The sequence below is a fragment of the Lissotriton helveticus genome, chromosome 5_1, assembly GCF_964261635.1.
Source record: "Lissotriton helveticus chromosome 5_1, aLisHel1.1, whole genome shotgun sequence".
Taxonomy (NCBI): Eukaryota; Metazoa; Chordata; class Amphibia; order Caudata; family Salamandridae; genus Lissotriton; species Lissotriton helveticus.
Window position 1 is genome coordinate 1,729,840,742 of NC_136065.1, and position 25,820 is coordinate 1,729,866,561.

At 47.7% G+C, this 25,820-nt stretch overlaps 1 protein-coding gene across 3 annotated transcripts in view; it reads right to left on the reverse strand.

The window, feature by feature from the left end:
• RDM1 (RAD52 motif containing 1) overlaps window positions 1-25,820 on the reverse strand; it is a 740,716-nt gene that overhangs the window by 433,108 nt on the left and 281,788 nt on the right. For all 3 annotated transcript variants that reach the window (XM_078645000.1, XM_078645001.1, XM_078645002.1), the window contains exon 5: window positions 5,500-5,598. In XM_078645000.1, coding sequence (XP_078501126.1) covers window positions 5,500-5,598 — 99 coding nt within the window. The remainder of the gene's footprint in view (window positions 1-5,499; window positions 5,599-25,820) is intronic.

Genomic DNA, 25,820 nt, shown 5'->3' on the forward strand with positions numbered 1-25,820 from the left:
GCTTCTTTTATGCTATGCTATGATTTGTTTTATGCTATATTAAGCTTGGTTTTGTTATGCTATACTATGTTGTGTTTTGCTATGCTATGCTGTGCTTTGTTTTGTTATGCTGTGCTATGCTTTGTTATGCTATACTATGTTATGTTTTTTATGCTATGCTAAGCTTTGTTTTGTTATGCTATACTCCGTTGTGTTTTGTTATGCTATGCTATGTTTTGTTGTGTTATGCTATGCTACGCTATGTTTTGCTATGCTTTGCTATGCTATGTTTTATTATGTATGCTATGTTTTGTTTTGTTGGGCTATGCTATGTTTTGTTGCGTTTTGCTATGTTATGTTATGCTATGTTTTGGTTTGCTATCCTATGCTTTGTTATGCTATGCTATGTTTTGCTATCCTATGCTTTGATTTGTTATGCTATGCTATGCTGTGTTTTGTTATGCTATGCTGCTGTTTTGTTATGCTTCGCTGTTTTGCTATGCTTTGTTATGCTATGCTATGTTTTTTACGATATGCTATGTTTTGTTATGATATGCTATGTTTTGTTGTAGTTTATTATGCTATGCTTTGTTTTGCTATGCTATGTTTTGTTATGCTATGCTTTGTTTTGTTATTCTATGCTAAGCTTTGTTTTGTTATGCTATACTAAGTTTTGTTTTGTTATGCTATGCTATGTTGTGTTTTGTTATGCTATTATATGTTATGTTATGTTATGTTATGTTGTGTTTTGTTATGTTTTGCTATGCTTTGCTATGCTATGTTTTGTTATGTATGCTATGTTTTGTTGTGTTTTGTTATGCTATGCTACGTTTTGTTACGCTATGCTTTGTTTTGTTATGCTATGCTTTGTTTTGTTGTTATGTTATGCTTTGTTATAATATGCTGTTTTGTTTTGCTATGCTTTATGTTATGCTATGCTTTGTTTTGTTATGCTATGTTTTGTAATGCTATGTTTTTTTGTGTTTTGCTATGCTATGCATTGTTGTTTTTTGCTATGCTTTGTTTTGTTATCCTATGTTATGTTTTGCTATCCTATGCTTTTTATGTTATGCTATGGTATGCTGTGTTTTGTTATGCTATGCTATGTTTTGTTATGCTATGCTGGTGAGGGTGTGTGAGTGTGTGTGAGGGTGAGTGAAGGTGTGTGAGGGTAAGGGTGTTTGAGGGTGATGGTGTGTGAGGGTGAGGGGGGTGAGGGTGTGTGAGGGTGTGTGAGGGTGTGTGAGGGTGAGTGAGGGTGGGAGGGTGAGTGAGGGTGTGAGGGTGGGTGAGGGTGTGTGAGTGAGGGTGTGTGAGGGTGAAAGGGTGTGAGGATGGGTGAGGGGGTCTGAGGGGGTGTTAGGGTGATGGGTGTGAGGGTAAGTGAGGGAGTGTGAGGGGGTGTGAGTGTGAGGGGGTGTGAGTGTGAGGGGGTGTATGAGTGTGAGGGGGTGTGAGGTTGAGGGGGGGTGACGGTGAGGGGGTGTGTGATGGTGAGGGGGTGTGTGAGTGTGTGAGTGTGTGGGGGTGTGAGGGTGAGGGGGTGTGGGGGTGTGTGAGGGTGAGGGGGTGTGAGAGGGGCGGGGGTGTTAGGGTGTGGGGGTGTTAGGGTGTGGGGGTGTTAGGGTGTGGGGGTGTGAGGGTGAGGGGGTGTGAGGGGGTGTGAGGGTGAGAGGTGTGTGAGAGGTGTGTGAGGGGGTGTGAGGGTGAGGGGGTGTGAGGGGTGGGAGGGTGTGTGAGGGTGAAGGGGTGTGAGGGTGAGGGAGAGGGTGTGTTATGGTGGGAGAGGGAGAGGGTGTGTGAGGGTGTGTGAGGGTGAGGGGTTGTGAGGGTGAGGGGCTGTGAGGGGGTGAGAGGATGCACCAAGCCCCGAGGGCAGCGAGTGGCAGGAAAACCTCACTGCCCTGCAGTGTCTCTCCCGTTACCCCTACCCCCCAGGGCAGTGAGGGGCAGGAACGCTCAATGCCCTGCAGTGTCTCAAGCTCTCTGCCCCGTGGGGGTAATGAGGGGCAGGAAAGACTCACTCACTGCCCTGCAATTTCTCACTCATGCTACCCGCCCCCGAGGGCAGTGAGGGGCAGGAAAGCCTAACTGCCCTACAGTGTCTCTCTCATGCCCCCCAGGGCAGTGAGTGGCAGTCTCTCTCATGCACCTAGCCCCCGAGGGCAGTGAGGGGCAGTGTATCTCTCATGCCCCCCCGGGCAGTGAGGAGCAGTGTATCTCTCATTCCCCCCTCCCCCCAGGCAGTGAGGGGCAGGAAAGCCTCACTGCCCTACACATTCACTCGGGGTAACCTGGGAATGCTGCGGATGACCTGGAGGTGGGCACCAGTTGCGGACCCTGGATGTGCAGACTGGCAGGAAGGAATGCCGAGGGTGGTATAGTCTGCAGGAGGGTACCTTGGCATGCTGAGGGTTGCACGGTGTGCCCTAGGGGCAGTCTGCAGTAGGGTGCCCTGGCATGCTAAGGGTAGCATAGGCTGGCTAAGGGGCATCTCAAGGAGGGTGCCCTTGCATGCTGAGGGTGGCATAGGCTTGCTATGGGCAGTCCGCAGGAGGGTACCCTGGCATGCTGGGGGTGGCGCAATGTGCCTAAGGGGCAGTCCGCAGGAGGGTACCCTGGTATGCTGAGGGTGGTGCAGCGTGCCTAAGGGGCAGTCCACAGGAGGGTACCCTGGCATGCTGAGGGTGGTATTGGCAAAGGTGCAGTCTCCGTCAGTGTACCCTAGGCACGGGATGCAGCCTGCAGACTCTATAGTTGTTGTCTCCCCTGGCAGTGTGTCCGGTTTGAGGCTGGTTTGTTTGCTCTCCTGCATGTTACAGGCTGTGTTGCTGCCAGGGTGGTTTGTGCTCCCTTGGCTGCCCACAGTGAAGGCGAATCCAAGCAGCGGCCCGGCTTTAGCTACACATGCAGGATACATGGTCGCTGGAGGGGAGGGCGTGCATGTGTATAAGTGGCAGGAGAGAGTGTATATATAAAGTGGAATTGTGCTGCATGTAAGTGAGTAGTATAGAGTGTAGTTTAGAGTAGGATTTGCAAAATAATAACATGTGGGGCTAAAGGACGTGGAGGGGCTGGAGTGTTGGTGCTGGCCTGGTGGTGGAAGTTTGCAATTCGTGGTGGGCTTGCTGGGCACGGAGGGAGACAGGATTGCAGGAGATATGTGTGGGAAGGTGCGCACCCTGGAGTTAGGGAGGATGGGTCTTGTGGTGCTTTGTCAGGAGCTTGGAGCGTGGTTGGGCATGCAAGGTTGGCTCTAGAGGGTAGGTGCCGGCGGGGTGCGGCGAAGTGGGGGGGCTGCTGCGGGAGCACTGGCTTGGTATTTGGTGGTTGGATGCAGGAGCGGAGGGGCCCTGTGTTCAAAACGTTGGAGCCGGGGAATAATGTTTAGATCGAACAACATCTGGTGATTCTGGGCAGAGTATTAAATGGTTATTACAGATCTGAGAGAGGATGGGGGGTATGGGGGGGGGGAGATGGGGGTTGTTCCGCACGCCAGCAGTCCCTGGCGGTCCCGCAGGACCTGCTGCCAGCTCTGGGGGGCATTCAGCCGCAGCAAGGCTGGGCCTCGGAGTATGTTAGGACAGTAAGTGCACCTTCTGCCCGGGCCCCAGAGTGCCCCGAATTCCACCTACGGGTTTGGTACCTGCAAGCCCTCTTTGTGAGCTGGGGTAGGGCCAGATCAAACCGGTTGCTTTTTGTGTTAGACTGTTGAGGTTGTTATCGGCAGTTTTGGCACCAAGGCCAACAATTGTATGGGTCGGGGCTGGAACTGATCCCCCCCCCTCCGCCACTCTTCACAAGTATGGTTGCGATTATGGTGAAAACGGCAGTACTGGCAATGAGGCGAAGAATTGTATGGGTCGGGGCTGGAACTCCCTCCCTCCCCCCTTCACAAGTATTGTTGCGATTATGGTGAAAACGGCAGTAGTGGCACCGGTACCCTGAAGTCAACAGAGAAAATTAAACCCTGGTGTCATCACTGTCTCACAAATGGCAGGATAAATAAATATCTTCGTAGTCTGAGCTGCTCCCTGCGTAGTTGCAGTCTCACCTTCTGGCTGGCTAAAACCGGAAGTTCGGGAGCGTCACGTCGTGGGGCGGGACTTCCACTTTTTGCGGAAGCCCGGCCCACGGAGAGCAGCAGTGACGCGGGGCTCCCAGGCGTGAGGGAAGCCCTGCGTGTGGTGAGGCGGCGGTGAAAACACCAGGAGAGTGAGGAGCCTGTAGCTAAAGAGCCCGGTGAGTGGAGGGGGGGATATGTGTGTGTGTTTGTGTGCGCGCGCGTGTGTGTGAGTGGTGGGGGTGGGTGCGTGCGTGGCTGTGTGTGTATGAGCCAGTGAGTGGTGGTGGTGGGTGGGTGGGTGGGTGCGTGCGTGTGTGTGTGCGTGCGTGTGCATGTGTGTAGCTGTGCGTGTGTATGTGTGTGTGTCTGTCTCTGTATGCGTGTGCACACGATTTCGAAAGGCTGACTTGCTCTGAATGTGGGACAGGGGATGTGCACGGCGCCGTGCTGGACGTGCGCGTACAGGCGATGAAATCGCCAAGGGGAAGCGCGTGCCCATCCCCTGTCCAACATTCCCGGCAAGCTGGCAACAATAGGTCTTTTACGCTGACGCGAGACCTAAGAACTATGGATTTAGTCCCAGATCTCTGTACTGGGGTGAATGTATGCCATTGTTCTGCATTCTGTCAATCAATGTTTTTTTTTGCATTGGTCACCCCGAGTGGGACGTGTATGCCCAAACGTGGGTCCCGTACTCTCCATGCAGCTGGAGTCATGCTATCCTGGCTGAAGAGGGGTGAAACCCCGAAACAGGTCCTAGGATGCTTGTTTCCAGTCCAGGGAGGACCAGGCCTGGCAGTGCGGGCTGGACTGTTGCCATTGGGCGCAGGGTCAAGACTGATTTGCATGTGGGTGGGTCCTAACTGGAATGACATGGTGAGCAAAAAAACTATGGATTTAGGGCCAGATCTCTGTACTGGGGTGAATGTTTGACATTGTTCTGCATTCTGTCCATCAATTGTTCTTTTTGCAGAACTTTCACAATAGCCCTCACAGTTTGGAAAATTCCGCCCTGTTAGTCTCCCACTTGTGCTGAAGCTGTAAGAAAAGAAACTGTTCGACGTGACCATTTTTACAGGTGGATGCCTGTATGATGACCAGGCAGCAGCTCCCACAGCATCACATCATACTGTCCAAACATTCAGAGAATTTGACATACTGAGAACATTTGTCTTACAGATGTTTCAGAAGTACTAATTTTAATACTACTACTCAGCTGAAGAAAGTATCACAATTGTTTTACCTTATTTTGTACTACGACCAAGTACCTGCCATATTCACATACTAGGAATGTGATCTAGTTCATTTCACTCAGTTCAGCCATGCCGTTATACATATCTAGAGGTACAGGTAGAGATAGTATAACTTAAGGGATACTGTTCCCAAGTCTTAACATGAAATGCTGCATTTTTAAACCCATTTGCAACCATGTTTTAATCCTTTTTGATTCTCACCTAAAACCACTAATAGTATCTTCTGAAATGCATCCGACAATGCTTTCTGAACAGCAAATTTTTGAGTTTTCCCAGTTTTCATCACAAACTCTAGGGTGTCTAAAACAAAAAGAAAAGTGCATGAGATTTGAAATACAGTCAAATGTTTATTCACTATAAACTGGACAAAATCACACTTGTATGTATTCCATGGCACCCTTCAGAGGCTCCCGCCGGGATGTGAACTGCAAATTGCGACCAGTGGATTTAGGTACCTCGGGTTAAGTATCACACCAATGCCCGCACATTTCATTGCGGAAGACCTCATGGAACCAGTAAAAAGTTTTCGCCGTGATGTAAAACATTGGAGATCGTTACCACTGACATTACTGGGAAGAGCAGCCCTCTTCAAAATGATTGCAAAAACAACAATTGATGGACAGAATGCAGAACAATGTCATACATTCACCCCAGTACAGAGATCTGGGCCTAAAGCCATCGTTTTTTTGCACTCCACACCACCCCAGTTCAGACATGGCCATATGCAAATCAGCCTTGACCCTGTGCCTCATGGGAACAGTCCAGCCCGAACTGCTAAGCCATGTCTTTCCTGGACCGGAATCAAGCATCCTAGGAGCGGTTTCTGGCTATCAGCCGTCATCAGCCAGGAAAGCTTGACTCCAGTAGTGTGGAGAGCATGGGACTCACGTCTGAGCATACCCATCCCACTCGAGGCAACAAATGCAAAAACAGCAATTGATGGACAGAATGCAGAACAATGTCATACATTCTTGTGTGTTTTGCTGTTCACCCTATGTGGGAAGGGTATGCCCAGACGTGGGTCCCGTGCTAACTAGGCCACTGGAGTCAAGCTATCCTGGCTGAAGACGGCTGATAGCCAGAAACCGGTCCTCGGATGCTTGATTCCGGTCCAGGAAAGACATGGCTTGGCAATTCGGGCTGGACTGTTCCCATGAGGCACAGGGTCAAGACTGATTTGCATATGGCCATGTCTGAACTGGGGTGGCTTGTTGAGCAAAATAACGATGGATTAAACCCAGATCTGTGACTGGGGGTGAATGTTTTGCCATTGTGCAACATTCCGTCCATCATCTTGTGTTATGCTCTTCAAAATAATGGCACTACCCAGATTCTTATACGCCCTGCAAAACACCCCTTTCCCGGTTCCCCCCACATGCTTCAAAGCGATTGATGCTGAAGTCACCAATCTTCTATGTGATGCTATGTGATGGAAAGCCCGCTCGTGTAGCAATGCACAAACTGGTACGGGGCGGGTATGACGGGGGAATCGCCTTGCCTAATATAAAACTGTACTACTGGGCCTTGCAGCTTATTGTCATAAACCAATGACTAGTTGCCTCTCAGGAGGAACCAGCTTTCCGCATGGGCAGATATACCCTTCCGGCTGAGCACATTATGGGTGCCCTGTGCAATAATTCAAGGAAGAATACCCTCACGGGTCCGACAGCACACACTGTTCGGATATGACACTTTGCACAGCGAGCATTAGGATGGGAGGGAATTTTAACGCAGGCTACGACACTCTGGGAAACTCGGCGGCTAGGCAAACTACACAACACCAAGGTATTCAGACACTGGGACATCATAGGTGTCTCCAAGATAGGAGAACTGTGAAAGAAGAGGGGAAGTCATTGCTTTCGCTCAGCTAAGAGACATGTATGGTCTGGTGCCAACGGAAACATTCCGATACATGCAGATCAGGCATGCACTTATGGGAGTTATCCCACCAGGTACGCAGCTACCAGAGGGCTCACCGTTAGAGAATAGACTCCTTACTGACTACATGTGGAAAAAGAACATCTCCCAAACCTACCGAAAAATAACAAACAATTAACCGGACCTACGGGAACAGTGGCAATCAGACGTTGGAGAACTGGATGAAACAGACTGGCAGGAGGCACTCGCGTCTCCGCGGTAAGTTGCGATCTCCTCCAAACTCAAATTAGTACAACTAAAAATCCTTCATCACATATACTACATGCGTATTACAATGCACCAACTAGGTCGATCGCCCATACCCCTCTGCTTGAGACAATGAGGCCTACCGGGTACGTTCTATCACATTTTATGGGATTGTCCAAGGATCACACCCTACTGGGAGGCGGCCATGAACACAATCACGCACATTGGTGGAGCCACTGTCCTGCCAGAACGAAAAACGTGTCTTCTTAATATCTGGGAGCCCACAGATCTAAACCGGAGGACACAGGACTGGGCGGCGCTGGGGATGGTAATTGCAAATGTAACATAGCCCAGCTTTGGGCTACGGGGCTGACTCCCACCTACCTACAATGTGGATGTGATATGGACAGTGCAATGTTGGGTGAAAGCAGTTTACATGCATAGAGGGTGCCCCAAGAAATGGTCAAGGGTGTGGGGTAAATGGAATGCATTCCGAGGCAATATATGCAAACCCCCGCAGGAAGAATCGATATCTGATGTCAGTGATTAATGGGTATGTAATAATAATAAGCTATGCTTCACTGTAATGCTCTGTGACGTGTTGCCAATGACTAGAGTTCTTAATAGTGTACTAATGACAAATGTTAACATCTCACCATGTAATGCAAGAAACGTATCCCTCCACCATGTACTAAAGTTACATTTCAAGTTGGTTGTGAACACTAAAAATGTATAAGTCCAATAAAAAAATAAATAATAAAATAAAATATATATTAATCACAATTTCAGTGATAGAGAAATCAGTGGTCAGAAGCGGGATATATTGTCCCAGAACAATAACCATCCATACATATTGGTCCCTTGCCCCCACTAGTTCTTTTGCTACCAGCGTACTTGCACACACGATTTGAGAAGAAGGACATTTCGTTTAAATGTGTACTGAGATCAACCATGAGTCTATCTGCCTTAGCCTTAGATACATTTACCGAGACCAGTGCATGCATAATGGCAGACTAATATTACAGGCTGATAATTCAGATTGAAGTAGAGATCGTGTTATAAAAGTGCTATGTTTAGCAATACTTTAATAGTACTAGCATTACAAAAGGACTTTGCACCAATGTGTCAAGACGTACAATATGTATAGAATTACCACCATTATGACAGTGCAAGAATCGAACCAGGGGTGGGTACCATCCTACTAAGTTCACCTACAATAGCTCGAATACAACCACCATTATACCTGAGCTAGACGTGTGCAGGAGTGGGAAAAACTATGCAAAAAACAACCACAGTATGTACAGAATTACTTCAATTTAGCATGAAAAACTGATAAATCAAGCAAATACTTTTCCACAAAATATGCTTAGTCTGGGCTTATTGCAAATACTATCTTGTTAAACAGCCTATTAAAGGCTTTAATATGCAACACGTATAAAGAGAGTAAGGCTTTTTAATGTATGTTGATTTGGAGCCTCAGTTTGCAAAGATGGACACTGCAGTGACCAATGGAATATGTGGTTTTCCGTTTGACAAAAAGGGAGTGTTCACACATTTCTGATATTGGCACAAGATGTATGTAGGAAGCTGGCTCTTTATATACTATACCAAAGTGAGGTCTAGTGTGTACAGAGTCCAGTGAAACCCAAAGGTGGGCAGAGGTAAAGTTAGATAGAACCTTGCTCTTTATTTGTGGTAGTGTGGTCGAGCAGTAAGGCAGTATCAGAGTTCAAACACTTTAACGATGAAGAGCCAAGCAAAGGCCATCGAAAATCTGAATTCTGTAAGTCGACCGCAACGGCTTTAAAGCCTATAGTTGTGGACACCAAATTCCCAGGTTCGATTGAGCAGCTGAAGGGACGAATTGCGAAAGGACGGAAGGAGGGAGCCCCAGGCCCAAATGGAATTCCTCCCATCATCTATAAACAAGATCCAAAGTATTGGGCTGAACAATTACTCCCGCTCTTTATTGACTCCTGGAGGGCTGAACAATTTCCATCCTCCTGGAGGGGCTCAATATTAGCTCCAATCTATAAAAAAGGCAATAAGAACAAGGCTAAGAACTACAGACTCATAGCCCTTATAGATATAGATGCAAAATACTTTTCAGGGCTACTCTTGGAAGAACTAACCTCCTGGGCATCAGATAAAAAACTAATCCCTATCAACCAAACTGGATTCCAAAAAGATCTAGGGACCTCAACGAACATTCTAGCCCTCTCCCTGCTGATAGATGCTACCATTAAAAATAAAAAATCATTATATGCGTGCTATATTGATTATTCGGCCGCTTTTGATAGCATAGACAGAGAGAAATTGTGGTCAAAACTTTCAAAGTGGGAGGTGGACTCCAAGCTCTTCAACTTATTGATCTTACTGCATTCAGACACTTGGGTCCAAATAAAATTGGGGGCCGGCAACTATCTATCCAAAGAAATTCCGACCACAAAAGGGTTAAAACAGGGGTGCGTTCTTGCGGCGACACTGTTCAACCTTTTTATGTCTGACTTCTCCAAAGAACTGGACGACTGCAACCATCATGCCCCAAAGCTAGGGGGCTTGGACGCCGATCTCTTACGATCCTTCGACGTCGAACCTTGCGCCCCCGACGTCGTCCTTACTGCAATCGACACCACATGTCTCGACGTCGAGAAAGATTTCGACGGCGACTGTTGAGACGCTGAACCTTGCCTCACCGGTGAAGTCCTCGACGTCGATGGAGCCCTCTTCGACGCCGACAAAGCTGACGGCGATCTGGATCTCGACGTCGAGCGCACCTTTTTTGACGGCGACGCTCCCTGGAGTCGATTTTTCTTAGTTCTACCTTCAGGAGAAGCTGATCTTCGACGTTTGTGTTGAGAAGAGGGCTTGGCAGATGATAACAAGCTCTTGGCACCCTTCTCACCACGACTTTCTCTCTCCAGAAGGCCCAGCAACCTCATTTTCTCCCTTTCTCTTAAAGTCCCACTAGAAAGGTTGAGGCAGTGATAACAATCTTCCACCTTATGAGAAGCTGGAAGACAAACCACACAAACAGAGTGTGGGTCAGTTTTTGACATCATCTTCCCACAGGAAGGACATTTGTAAAATAAAGGTGGCATTCTGACTAAAAAATCACCAACAGATTAGTCAGAAAAAGGTACTAAACCGCCACCAGAGTAGTAAATTGTCAAAAGAGAAAAGAAAAAACCAAATTCTGACAGAAAAAACTGCTAAACTAGCAGAGCTCAAGTTCCAGGTTCCTCACAGAACAAGCCGGAAAAAAGAACTGACCTAACTGTCACCTGTGGTGCATGATGGGAACAGAGTTCTCCTGGAGGACTTAAAGGCAAAGTGTGCAGATTCTCTGGGGCCTTAAAGGCAGGGTGCCAGTCTGATTTTCTGTACACAGACATTTTTTCATATGCAGCCTTTTAGGCTAATAACTGTTTACAACAGGTTCTTTGATGAAAATAAAAGGTTTTCATGGTTATGAAATGCATTTTAGGCTCATGCCTGTTTATTGCATTTATATACAGCATATTTTCATGCTTCAGAACAAGTGTAAGTTTGGCTTTATTAGCCCATGCATATATGTTAGGCTGCATATTATGGTTATTATACATGTATATGTGTATAATTAGTTTAGTACTACGTACTTTTTGATATATTTACACATATATATGTATATTGTTTATGTGTTCCGGGTTCCCGCTCATGGGCGGAGATAATTCAGTGCTTATGACTATTAATGAGTATCCCCTGGAAGAGAAGCAAACGTTCCAATGGTCTCTGCATGATCTCAAAATGGAAACAGTTAAACAATACCAAATTCATTTTTCACTGATGCAACGCCATCTTGCTCATAGGAAAGAATGGGGAATGCTGTATCCCATGTTTCCAGCATATCTACCCATAGGCATAAGATGGTGAGGTGGAGTTTAGGGTGCCTGAAGTCAGAATTTAATGACATATTTTTGTGAAGATGTTTTTTAATTGTTTGCTTAGAAGCCACGTTTTTAAAGTGGCTGGTTTCTGGCCTTAAACCATCCTGTGTGCCTCTGCCGGTTTGTGTATTGACCATCCGGGTTTGGATGTGACAGGGTCTGGGAAGTGTCCTGACCCCAGGGAAGAGAAGGTGAGACAGCAACAGGCTTGCCTGCATTTGACGTGGGGAGAAGAGTAGCCCCCTGGATGTGAAGGGAGCTGTGTTGCTGCCACAAAAGGATGGCTCCACCTCCTGCTGAGCGTCTGGCCCCAGACCCTGACTATCAAAGAAAGAGGGTGTGCACTAGCAGAAAGACACCCAGGTCTGGTTTGGACCGGGGCCAGAGCCACCTGAACACAAAGACTTCGAAGGCATTTAGGGGTACAAGTGTAAGAGCTGAAACACCTGAACTCGTGACTGAAATCCAGATTGAAAAAGGACTGAAACTACTTTGTGGTAAAGAGGAACCTCTGCCAAAGAAGAACAGCTGAAGAGACTGAAGAGAAGGACTGCCCTTGCTGTGTGTTCTGGGGCTGGCCTGCAGTTTGCTGATTTGACGGAGGAGAGGATAAGGGACTTTGCTGTGTGCTGTGTCCCCCTGCTTGAGAGGACTTTGCTATGTGCTGTGTCTGAAGTAATTGGTTTGATTTCGGGTCCAGAGGGGAAGAGCAAGCACAAGCAGTGCATGACCGCCGAGGAGCAGGTCTACCCCCTCCCCCTGGCAACCTGATGATGTTTTAGAGTTAAAACAAACGAGGTACCACCAGACCTCCTTACCGGTCAGGCACAATACCTAGACCAACCTTGTTAATAAACAGGTAAATCACAACTTTTTCATAATCCCTAGGCCCTGAAGAAAGCCCACCTGACCCCTCCTGGGCAAACAAGAGCTGAAACATGTCGACCTTTTTACTGGACACAAAATAGTGCAGAAGATCCCTAATTACCCTTCCTACGCACGCCAATATTATTTTAATAAGCCTAACGCCAAGATCCAATAAAATTCACTTTTCTATGGTTATCAAGGCTTTTTTAACATTTTTCTTTAATGCACTGATCCCAACTGTTTCTCATCACTACTGTACTAACCAGTAGTTCACCTCCTGGTGGAGGAAGCACAACAACTGACCCTATGATGATGCTATCACGTAGTAAGTGAGGCGGAGAAACAAGATATACCGCCAACCGATCCTAAGTACGTGAATGAGGGGTTTTTTATCGGTACAGGAACAAAAATTTGAAAATAACCCTGGTTACGCAGGACAAGTGATCCCTTCCCCCCCAATTATTGATTTTTTGTGAAGTAATTGGTCTCCAAGGGCCCAAGGAGAGCTGGTCCCCTGTTGTAGAAACTCAGGAACATAAAAGTTTCCAAGTGTGTCTTAGCGACGCTGTATGCATGTGCTCTTTGCACGCCTGAGACTGCCGTGTGGTCTGTGGAACTGTTTACGAGGTGCCCTGTGACCGCATTGCCCCCGCAGGGTGAATCGTCGTCCACGTTGCTGCATAGCTGTTTGTGTCCCAAGCCGTCATCATAACGGCGGCTGTGAGGAAAGATCGCCACCGCCGGCCCGAGCCACAATGTGTTAAAGGCCTACTTGAAACCAAGAAGTGTGTTTCAGCGACGCTGTGTGCATGTGCTCTTTAGGCCTGAGATTGCTGTGTGGTCCGTGGTGCTGTTTACGAGGTGCCCTGTGACCAAAATTGTCCCCGCAGCGTGAAACATCGTCCACACTGCTGCATAGCTGTTTGTGTCCCAAGCCGTCATCGTAACTGAGGCTGTGAGAAAATGTCGCAACCACCGGCCTGAGCCGCAACCTGCTAAAGGATTTCTTGAAGCTAAGGAAGCGACAAGGTGAAAGGGATCGTGATCGTTGTTCGTCCAAAGGAATCTGCCCAAGATCGCCAACGAAGGAGAAGGCAGAGCCGTAACCCGCCCGGCTACAGCGTCGCCAAGCAACAGAGCTGCAACGTGATTGGGATCGCCCAGCAGGACGTCCGACAAGCGGAGGGAGAGGGTGAGGCAGAGCATCCCCAAGGTAAGGCTTGGACTCCGGTCGGGAGTCGCATGCGTGTGTGGCCTAGGGAGGCATGCGGGAGGAGTACAGGAGTGCTCCAAGCTCTCTCCCACTGCTCAGCGTTAGATGCGCTGAGTCCCCGAGCAGCCCTTACCGGGCCGCCCTTTTAAGTGTCTGACCATTGTCTCTATTGTTGGGGCCTAGTGGTACCGGAGTTGACCGTGCAGATTACTTACCACCTTATTCTTGTGTTACGAACTGCCTGATTCTTGCATTTCTTACCGCATTATTATTGCATTACGAACTGCCTGATTTGTGCATTACTTAATGCATTATTCCTGCATTACGACCTGCCTGATTCTTGCATTAAGGACTGTCTTAGTACTACATTACAAACTGCATTTTGAACTGCATAGTATTGCATTAGGACTGCATTAGAGATCGTGAATTGCTCATTGATACCGCAAGAACCTACAAGTGATTGCTAGCCTAATAACCGGCAAAGCGATTTATTACGAATACGCATATGTTGGATCTCAATCACTTGTAAATACAGTACATAGACTTCAATGGGATTTTTAGTAAAATAGCAGGTAAGTTACTTTTGGATTACTTTTCTTACTCAGTGCTGTATGCCTGGATGCAACACTGGGACATTTCCTGTAAACAGGTGAGTAAAAGCGTACAGGAGTGCTCCAAGCTCTCTCCCACTGCTCAGCGTTAGATGCGCTGAGTCCCCGAGCGGCCCTTACCGGGCCGCCCTTTTAAGTGTCTGACCATTGTCTCTATTGTTGGGGCCTAGTGGTATCTGAGTTGATCGCGCAGATTACTTACCACCTTATTCTTGTGTTACGAACTGCCTGATTCTTGCATTTCTTACCGCATTATTATTGCATTACGAACTGCCTGATTTGTGCATTACTTAATGCATTATTCCTGCATTACGACCTGCCTGATTCTTGCATTAAGGACTGTCTTAGTACTACATTACAAACTGCATTTTGAACTGCATAGTATTGCATTAGGACTGCATTAGAGATCGTGAATTGCTCATTGATACCGCAAGAACCTAAAGTGATTGCTTGCCTAATAACCGGCAAAGCGATTTATTACGAATACGCATATGTTGGATCTCAATCACTTGTAAATACAGTACATAGACTTCAATGGGATTTTTAGTAAAATAGCAGGTAAGTTACTTTTGGATTACTTTTCTTACCAGTGCTGTATGCCTGGATGCAACACTGGGACATTTCCTGTAAACAGGTGAGTAAAAGCGTTTTTGTTAAATCGCACAATTTTAAAGAATTTCTTTAGGTTTCAAAACTCCACACTTCGAAACTTTTTCACCGAAAAACCGTCAATGCTATCCTATGGAGGAAAATATGGTTATAGTTTTTTAAGAAAGTAATCTGTCTTTGGAGTTGGGGTTCAGGGGTTAGAACAAGGGTCAAGGATGCACTCTTGTTACACCATCAGCGGCACTAGGGCGGCCGGGCGTTGACCCCCAATGTTATGCAATGGGGGAATAAGGGGCCTCCTGTTGGTGGCTGCTGGCAAGCAGGGCAATAGGTTGTGGGAGCAAAGCTCCTGGACTTAAGCTCAGGGCAAATGGGGAAATAAATTGGCACCAAAGGTGCACAATCAGCAGCACTAGGGTGGCCGGGTGCAAGGTGCTGTTTTGAGGTCAGATGTCCTGTTGTTTCCAATGGAGAACCTCCAGTTTGGAAAAGCACTGCAGGCAGGGAGACTAAGGACTTCTGGGTGAGACCACCACTTCGAGAGGTAGTCAGTCAGTCAGTCAAAAAACTTTATTCGGTTAATTAAAACCATAAAAGCAGTACATAATACGAAAAATGATTATTTTTTATATAAAAAACAATTAAATCAATAGTAAGGGTTGATTGCATTCCTACTTAAAAACAAAGGATAAGGAACATTAATAAAAAACGATTTGATAGATACAGGAAACACCTAAGGATAACAGTATATGAATTTCACCAGAGTATATATTAGCGATCAGTTTCCATGGGTTGATAGTACAGCAGTTCTTACTCTTTTCTGTCTGGCGGCAGCTACTAAAAAACAGGCTACGCCATAAGCGACTGGCACTGAGTTCAACATCTGTAAATATAGTAATGCTGGCCGTACCTGAACGAAGTTTAAAGGTTTTAAAATGGGCACAAGAAATTTTTTTCGCAGGACCAAATAGTGCTCACACAGCATAACCAGATGCAAAGTGTCCTGTGTTGAAAAACAGTCGCATGTGCAAGGAGGTGAATTTTCTGGAGTACCCCAATCTGTATACGTACCAAGGATAAAATGGATCAAATTAAATCTAAACCTAATGAGCAGAAATCGATGGTAGGGCTTTGTGACATATTTTAAATAGGGTTCCATCTCTGTAGTAGTGGAAAGTTGAAAAAGTAATCTGACTGTGGGTTTACTGATTTCGTCCGATTCTCTTTCGCCTTCCAACAGAGATCGGAAATGTTGCTTCACCCACTTTGCATCCTCTTTTTTAAGATGTTGCGGAAGAGAGTACATTTCAGGACGCCCTAGGCTAGCACATGCCGCTCTAACATATGCTAGCCATGGAATGGTAAGAGCTTTATCTAGAGATGTACAATCCTTAAGGATGGAGTGATTCAAACCGATTTCTTCATTGGTCCAGGTTTTGATCCAGCAAAGTACTGGGGACATTTTTAGAAGATCGGTAACGTACCCCATACCTAGTTCATTATGCAAAGAATGTATGGGGGAAGATTTCGGGAGAGTCAACAAGGCCCGTAAAAAATTATTTTCGGCAATTTGTATGCCTGGGACCGAAACATAGCCCCAAATATCTGCCCCGTAGGAAGCAATTGCCAAGCATTTGGCTCTATAAATCCTGGTCATCGCTTCCATAGGTTTCGAGCCCAATTTTTTCGAAAAGCTCAGAAGTGCTGCTGTTGACCTAATTACTCCATTTTCCTTGAGTTTCATTTGTGGCTTCCAGGTTCCTCTCTCGTCAAAGGTGACGCCCAGATAACAAAAGGAGGGCACCCTTGAAATTGGTGAATTATTGGAGCTGAAAGATCTGATCTTCATGTTTTTCTTTCGCGAACCAACAACCATAACATGGGACTTGACGGTGTTAATTTTTAAATCAAGTGCTTCCATGAACTGGCCAAAATGGTCCAAAAGTTTTTGGAGCCCTATGCCAGTCCGCGCTATGAGAACAGCGTCGTCCGCGTATAGGAGGACCGGAATAGGTAGGCCCCCCATGCGCGGAATATCCAAGGTGGCTGTATTCAGAAATTTCCCCAAGGCGTTGATGTACAGTGTAAAGAGTAGAGGGGCCAGGATGCACCCTTGTCTGACCCCTCTCCCTGATCTAAGCTTTGCTGTACACCTACCGTCCCTTGATGCCCTAACCGTTGCAAACAAATTAGAGTGGAGCTCATGTAAAAAATTAACCAAAGTAGTGTCCAATCCAGAGTTGTGTAAGATGGTCCATAATTTTTGACGATTCACCAAGTCGAATGCTGAAGATAGGTCCATAAATCCCAAGTAAAGAAGCCCCCCCTTCACCACAGTGTATTTGCTAATAATTAAATGGAGGTTCAGGCATTGATCGATTGTCCCTCTATGTGCCCTGAACCCGTACTGCAAGTCTGAAAGGATCCCGCTCTCCTCCAGCCAATCCTCCATTCTGTGCAAAATGACTCTGCCTAAGATTTTAACGGCAGAGTCCAGCAAGGAGATTGGTCTGTAGCAGGCCGGGTCCGCCCTGTTTCCTTTCTTAAATATAGGCACAATTATGGAGGTGGACCAGGAGGATGGGAAGCCAGCTGTCGGAATAGCATTAAAAACGTTAGATAAAATTTTGGACCAAAATTGTGGGTACTGTATATAGAGATCTGCTGGTACCCCATCAGGGCCCGGGGCCTTATGTTTGTTAGTCTCTCTAATCGCCCTTTCAACTTCCGTGATGTTAAAGTCCATGACCAGATTAGTATGGTCATGGGTTTTGTCAATTAAGGCAGGGGATGTAGACTCATAGATTTTGCCAAAATGGGCTAGCCATCTGTTATCTTCAATGACACAGTCCAAATCCGTTTGCCCATTGTCGGGAAAAAAGGGCTGATTTACGATGGCCCAAAATTTTTTGCTGTCTTTCAGGGCTTCCTTTGAGAGTAGGCTATTCCATGCTTCCTCCTTGATTTCATTTTTACGTTTTTGGGTTATAGTTTTATATTCTTTTCTTAGTTTAGCCACTAAGGACTTATCTCTAGGTCTCTGCTTGATGGCTTTCATCAGAGCACTGTGGGCCCTTGAACATTCCTTATTAAACCATTTATGGGTCTTTATATTCCCTTGCCTAACCGACCTTCGTTCCAAGTTCTTACTAATCCTCGAACAGATGTCTTCGAAGGCTATCAGGACCCTAGGGCCCTCTGCAGTTGAGTCCAAACATACTGCCATGCTGTCTTCGGACTCTTGGGCAATTGCATGAAAGAAATCTTCTGGGACAATCATCTCCCATTTCAAGCGCCTTCCCTGCTCTGTAGATTTCAGATCCTTTATGGCTGCCATACTTGGCGGACTGACAGTACGAAAGCAGTCTAAATCCAAGGACAAGAGAACAGGATGATGATCCGATGAAATATGGTCAACTACACTGTACTCGTAAACCTTGGCCAAGACCCCATTTGAAACGAATATATAGTCTATTACTGTATTGGCGTCTCTTCCAACAAAAGTTGGGGCTCTCGGCTCACTAATGCCTTGGTCGAATTCAAAAAGATTTAGATTCGCTAGAAAAAACTCTAGGTACTCACCCTCTGAAGTATGTTCAAAATGGGGAATAGCTTCGGGTGATATCCCCCCGTATCTATCATTAAAACAACCCCCCTCACAGGGGTGTATGTTAAAATCCCCCAGAATAACCAATTCCGAATGGGAGGTGCAATCACTCCTATAGGCTGACAAAAAATTCGATAAAGAAATTAAATGTTCATTTACAATGACGGACTCCTTTGAGTTATAAAAGTTAATCAGGAGAACCGTCTTTGAATTGGGGAGAGTCCATTCTACCGCAAGAACATTTGTTAAAGCGGTATCCACTTTTTTGAAAACCCCCACTAAATCCAAGGAACACAAAATAAGTAAACCACCCTTTGCCCTTCCTCTTATACCTGGAACTGCCGGGGTGGAGAAGCTGCAAAAACCATCCAGGGAAAAAGATTGTGTTGTGACCCACGTTTCTTGAAGCCCTATAATATGATATTGTTCAATAAAACTTTGCCATACTGGGTCCAAGGCCTTTGCATTTAAGCCTGCCACATTCCAAGTAAGGACATTACAGAGTACTGGGACTGTGTTAGAAGCGGTCGTTGTACCTGCACCCCGGCTCTCTTTGGTCGTCAGGCTAGTTTCAGGTATGGGGCATGAAATAGCTGTTATAGGAGCCAATGTGGAAACAACCTTACAAGGACTTGATTGGTTTCGACAAACACCATATTCCCCTGGCAAACCCTGAGTATGTCAATCCACCCAGTCTGTATTTGAGAGGCACTCAAAGCGGTTTGCAATAGGAAAGTACAAGGGATTAGAAGGGCCATTTTGGGGTTGTTGATAGAAAGCGGGATGGATGAGTTGAGGGCCAAACGGGGGACCACCTTGTCGTGGTCTACCTCCCCTAGTCCCCACCAAATTCCACCCCCCGTCCCAGCCCTCCTCCCTCATTGGCGGTTGAATGTCCCAAGGGAAATTAGACCTTTGTCTTGGAAACCTGTCGTGAGAGCCTTTAAACCAACTCCAACGATTATCCACTTGATTGTGGGGGAGATAGAAATACGAGAGGGGTCTGGCAGTAACCCTACTCGCCTGATATCTTGGGGCCCTATGATTACAAATGAAATCTACTGCCTCTGGTTTTTCAAAAGTTACCACCACACAATCCCCCTGCAGATTTTTCTTGTTTCGTCCTACCCAGGGAGCCCTCTCTATCATTAAGATATCTGCTGATATGTTTGGTGGGAGAGGATAATTGTTCGCTAGCCAGTGGCAGACTTTATTTTTTAGTGCCTGGTATGATTCTTCTTCTGGCGACCGGAGTTCTGTAACTCCGGTAAGAACAACCACATAAGGTGCGGCATCTGGGGGAAGATGAATATTTCTACGCTTCCTATCCTTACCCTTATCCTCTGTATTGAGTTTTGGCACCTGGGATAAACTGACGCTGGGTATGGACTGGGAGGTCGTATTGTTTTTAGATGAAATGGAGTTACTATCTGTTTTTTTTATCTGCTCGACAACAGGGGGTTTAGTTATATGTCCTACTTGGTTTGACCCACTGCTTGGTTTCTTAGTCGTCGTGTTGTTTGTCTCCGACGCTTTATTAGGAGCCATTGTGGGTTTAGATAAATTAGTAGGCTGAGTAGACTTGTTATTTAGGTTAAAGCTGGGAGCGCTTATGTCCTTATGTATATTTTTTAAAACCGTTTCAAGACAGCGAAGTCTTACCTCTATAGGTTCTAGTAAAGTTTTTAACATATTCCAAATTACTGTATTATTTAGAGTAGAACCCGGCTCTTCCACTGGGGATGTTGTTAATGAATTACCCGAAGGGCCGCTGAGTTCCAAAATTTCATCCAGACTTTGGTCAATTACAGTATCATCTGGAAGACTCAGCAATAGGCCAGGTTTATTGGGTGGTGGGCCTTCTATGGAGATAGGTAAACTGCCTGAGGGTTTTTCAGGAATGCGCAGATTAGGTAGAGTAATGGCCTTCTTCCCTTTCACAGCTATTAGGGTGTTAGTTTTGCATTTTTGTTTGGGAATTGCCCCTTCTATCCGCGCTCTTTCTGTTAAAGTGTCTGTAGGGTTACTAACATTTATTCCGCTGCTTTGTATTCCACCCTCGGTCAGTATGAGTAGGTTAGGTGAAGCCTCCAAATCCTGGGCAAGATTAGAGGCATCCAAGTCCGTGTTAGGTCCAGAATGATGTACTAGAACCTGTGCTTCTCGCCGAGAATCCATTTTCGGAGTCCGAGCCTCAGCAATATGGCCAAGGGAGGAACGTTTGGCTATAGCCAAGTCTTGGGAGACTCTCCTATCCATGAGAATTATCCCCTCATCAATGAGTGCATGTGTGCGGGTAATAAAATCATCCAATGTCCCAGTAAGTTTTTTAGCTCCTGCGGCGGCCATGCTTCTTGTCTCCCGGCAGGACATAACACGGAAGTACCAAATGAAATAGCGAGGGGAAGCTCAAAACGCCTAGCCAAGATCTGTGGCCCAGCCCAGTCTCCTCGGGCCTCTGAGGGCCACAGAGGGCCCGCCCTTTCCCCGGGCTTAGCCCCGGGCGCTCCCGCGCGCTCCCGCGCAGCGTTAATCACAGCTATATATGTCAACACCAGGTGATGGGTGGGCGGGGCGGTCAGGGAGAGCGGGCCAGGTGACTCGGCCTGAGGATTACCGGGACTCCTGGGAAAGCGAGTCCCGGGTCCTACGCTCGCAGCCCTGTCTCACGCTCACACACCCAGCAGCTACCTGTGTGTCCGGTGGTGTCAGCAGCGAAGCGGGACCCGCGGAGCGGGTTCCGCGAGTGGTAGCGGTCCTTCCTTCCTCCTCCTCAAACGAAACACGGAAAGCGGCAAAGTCAGGTGGTTTTTTGGCGTCCCCACACGCTATGGGAGGCAGAGTCTTTTAAGGTACTGCAGCTGGGTGGGGCGGTCAGGGAGAGCGGGCCAGGTGACTCGGCCTGAGGATTACCGGGACTCCTGGGAAAGCGAGTCCCGGGTCCTACGCTCGCAGCCCTGTCTCACGCTCACACACCCAGCAGCTACCTGTGTGCCCGGTGGTGTCAGCAGCGAAGCGGGACCCGCGGAGCGGGTTCCGCGAGTTGTAGCGGTCCTTCCTTCCTCCTCCTCAAACGAAACACGGAAAGCGGCAAAGTCAGGTGGTTTTTTGGCGTCCCCACACGCTATGGGAGGCAGAGTCTTTTAAGGTACTGCAGCTGGGCGGGGCGGTCAGGGAGAGCGGGCCAGGTGACTCGGCCTGAGGATTACCGGGACTCCTGGGAAAGCGAGTCCCGGGTCCTACGCTCGCAGCCCTGTCTCACGCTCACACACCCAGCAGCTACCTGTGTGTCCGGTGGTGTCAGCAGCGAAGCGGGACCCGCGGAGCGGGTTCCGCGAGTGGTAGCGGTCCTTCCTTCCTCCTCCTCAAACGAAACACGGAAAGCGGCAAAGTCAGGTGGTTTTTTGGCGTCCCCACACGCTATGGGAGGCAGAGTCTTTTAAGGTACTGCAGCTGGGCGGGGCGGTCAGGGAGAGCGGGCCAGGTGACTCGGCCTGAGGATTACCGGGACTCCTGGGAAAGCGAGTCCCGGGTCCTACGCTCGCAGCCCTGTCTCACGCTCACACACCCAGCAGCTACCTGTGTGTCCGGTGGTGTCAGCAGCGAAGCGGGACCCGCGGAGCGGGTTCCGCGAGTGGTAGCGGTCCTTCCTTCCTCCTCCTCAAACGAAACACGGAAAGCGGCAAAGTCAGGTGGTTTTTTGGCGTCCCCACACGCTATGGGAGGCAGAGTCTTTTAAGGTACTGCAGCTGGGCGGGGCGGTCAGGGAGAGCGGGCCAGGTTACTCGGCCTGAGGATTACCGGGACTCCTGGGAAAGCGAGTCCCGGGTCCTACGCTCGCAGCCCTGTCTCACGCTCACACACCCAGCAGCTACCTGTGTGTCCGGTGGTGTCAGCAGCGAAGCGGGACCCGCGGAGCGGGTTCCGCGAGTGGTAGCGGTCCTTCCTTCCTCCTCCTCAAACGAAACACGGAAAGCGGCAAAGTCAGGTGGTTTTTTGGCGTCCCCCCTTCGAGAGGTAAGTTAGGAAGTTAGAGGTTGGTCAGGCATCATCGGTTTGGACACACAAGGCCGTGAGGCATCGGGTGCAGGGGTGCCTTTTGGGGTCAGATGTTCTTACCAGCTCCTGGTTGCATTAGGGAGGCCTTCTGGATTTAGGCTGCAAGCGTCGGATGGAGGCTTGAGGCAGGTCACGGGTCACCGGATGTCGGTTCAGGATCCTCGGGGTGACCTCCTCGTGGTGTTTGCCCACTCGAGTTCGGTCCGTTGACGGCGGGCACAGTGTGGGGCGGATTTGCGGTCTTCGGCTGCTGCCAGAGGTTGCAGTTGAACAAATCCGGTGTTCACGGGCGAAGCAGTCTTTGGAAGTGAAGGCAGGCAGGTCCTCCAGGGTTTTTGAGGTTGCTGGCTGTAGGACACACCGGGATTTCGCAGGAGCATGTTCGAGGGGGAGACAGGCCGGTAGGGCTGGGGCCAAGTCAGTGGGCATCTTTCTCTCGTTAGCTCCTGCACAGCTGTTCAGTCCTTCTTCTAAGTGTTTCTTGTCTGGATCTGAGGAAGCAAGGTTCAGGGGTGCCCCTAAATACTAGATTACAGGTAGGTAAAAGGCAGGGACCAATGGGTCCCTTGCCTGGGGTGGGTACAGCCCCTATTATGCCACCCTCCAGTGGGAGGGGGGCATGTGCCTGTCCCTGGTTGGTTGAGTCCCCCATCTTCAAGATGGCGGGGACTCTGAGTTGTGCATCGCCTCAGCTCCCCCACCTGAGGGGTGCAGTTGGCAGAGGTGGGCACACCTCTCTTCCTCACTTGTTTTTCCCCCCGGTTCTCCCGCCCCAAGAGGGGGTCAGAACCAGTGGGGACCAGTTGCTGAAAGCAGCAATTGGCCTGGGGAAGCTCACAAAGGCAGCAAGCCTTTGAAGCTTTCCCTTCGTCAACTCTACCCATCTGGGGGAGGAGGTTTGGCACCTCTGTCCCAGGATGTGCATTGTTTCAGGTCCCAGAGACCAGCAGGTTCTTGACCCAGGGGTCCAGATATATGTCTAGTGGTGGCAGGTGAAAGCAGCCCCTCAGCCTGGACACTAGTGGTGAGTTAGTTTCAGGGGGCATCTCCAAGACGCCCTATGTGTACATTTTTCATTAAATCCCACACTGGCATCAGTGAGGGTTTAATGTGCTGAGACGTTTGATACCAAACATCTCAGTTTTCAGTGTAACCATTATGGTGCTGTGGAGTTCGTAGTGATAATCGGCCAGCACCATATACTCTTAAGGACAACACTGCACTTAAAATGTCTAAGAATGGATTTAGACACTGTAGGGGTACAGGGCATGCACCTGAACCCTCACCACTGGTATAGTGCACCCAGCTAGAGGGGTGACTGTCCTATGCCAGAGCAGTGGGTTGTAGGCAGGGCACACAGAGTGTGTCAAGTGTGCCATGTCGACTCTTCACCTTGTTTTGCACCAAAACATGCAGCCTGCAAAGGCAGTGTGTGAGTGTAGTTGTACAGGACCTCTAAGGGTGGCACAATAAGTGCTGCTGCTCGTAAAGGCCTTCTATGGTCACAGTGCCATGGGTACCTGTTGTACCATTTACCAGGGACTGACCTGTGGCATGAGATGCCAATTGTGTTAGTTTTGGGGAAAGAACACCGGCCCTGGGAGAACCTGATTGGCAGGGACCCAGGGTACACCAAGTAAAAGTGCATCAGTAGACTGGCAAAAAGTGTGTGGGGGGGGGGTTACTGCAACAGACCCACTTTCCTACAATGTAGACCTTCCAGTTATACCCCTGGAAGAGAACTAGGATTACAGGTAAGTAACTAATCCTTCTCTTCCAGGGGATACTCATCAATAGTCATAAGCACTGAATAGAGTAGCAAGCTCATACCCACTTCCAAGCGGGCAGGCGAGCAGAAGATTAAACCACTTTGACACATATATCTCAGTTAGCATTAGCAAACAAGTTTTTTAGTGATGCCTGCCCAACCTGAGCATCTTTCTTGCATGTCTGAATCAAGACAGTAATGGTGAGTAAAAGTATGGACTGAACGCCACATAGCTGCCTTACAAATCTCTGCCATCGTAACATTCCTAAGGAGAGCTGTGGTAGAAGCGTTCCCCCTCGAAGAAGGAGCCTTTGGTCTTCCTGGCAAAGACCTGTTAGCTAATTGGTAGGCTAGTAAAATGCAAGAAACAATCCATCTAGATATTGACCTTTTGGACGCTGCAGACCCCGTGCTAATAGGACCATAGTTAACAAATGGTCCGACTTCCTCAATGTATTTGTCCTGTCCAAAAACCCTCTTCAGATCTAAGGAATGGAGAGATCTTTCTGTAGGATTTGTAGGATTTGGAAAAAAGGTCGTCAAAGTTATAGTCTGATTAATATGAAAGTCTGAAACAACCTTGGGTAGAAAAGCAGGCAGTGTTCTGAGTACTACTCTATTAGCATGAAACACCGTGAAAGGTTCCTTACAACACAACACCTGGATCTCGCTCACTCTGCGAGCAGAAGTAATGGTTACCAGGAATGCAACTGTTATAATCCATAGAATTAGTATGCTTATTACTGGTTGCTAAATAGGTTATAAGCCACAATGCATGTCATTTTATTATAGGTTTTATAATCCATTATTACTAATGGACGTTGCGCAAGTTCTACTAGCAGCTGCAATCCCCCCAGCTGAGGCGTGCGCGATAGAGCGTACTGGCGCTAGAGGGCAGTACGCATCTCATAAGCAAGTCCCCAGCGCTCTGAATTTCAGCTGTTCCTGGCAGTAAGGCTACTTGTGCTGCGAGTGCCATCATTTCAACCCTTGCCTGACAGTGGGCTTTTAGGATTTCTTCTGCCTACACCGCTGAGAGGCTCAGCCTTTTTATTGATAATAAGCCTGCCTGCACAGAGTTTTATGGAATATCAAGTCCTTCACGCTGACAGGCACAGCTGTTCATTTTAAATAACCCTGTCTGGTTACATATTTGGGGCTGCACAACGCCGTCATGCTGACAGGCACAGCTGTTTATTCATAATTAAGCCTGTCTGAGTATATTAATTTGGGCTATTTCAAATTCTTAACGCTGACAGGCACAGCTTTGTGGTACAACGCGCACTGTTATAAGGCTACCAGCTCATCAGGGATTTGATAAAATTATAAGGCTACCAGCTCATACAGGGATTTGATAAAAGTTTTCCAACTGTGACTTAACACTATCCATATTGTCTAATACTACTTATATTACGTTAGCTGGCATGTAATGATATTATAAAGCCATTCTTAAGTGTTTACCCTTCCTGCACGGAGTATTTTCTCCTTGTTAACCATTTTTTTTACAGGTGGTGTTGTTTTGCCTCTTTTAACGTGAGTAGCTACAGTACTAGTAGTACATACCTGCAAGTGTTATTGTGGTTTACTTTGGGCGAGATTTATTATCACCATTATGGCTGCATCTAATATGTCACAACCCACACCTTTTTGAAATGAGTGTGGGGAACCCAACATGCCATGGAAGGAGTGGGTGAGAGTGTTTGAGTCATATCTAATTGCTATAGGGGGGGGAGAGAAA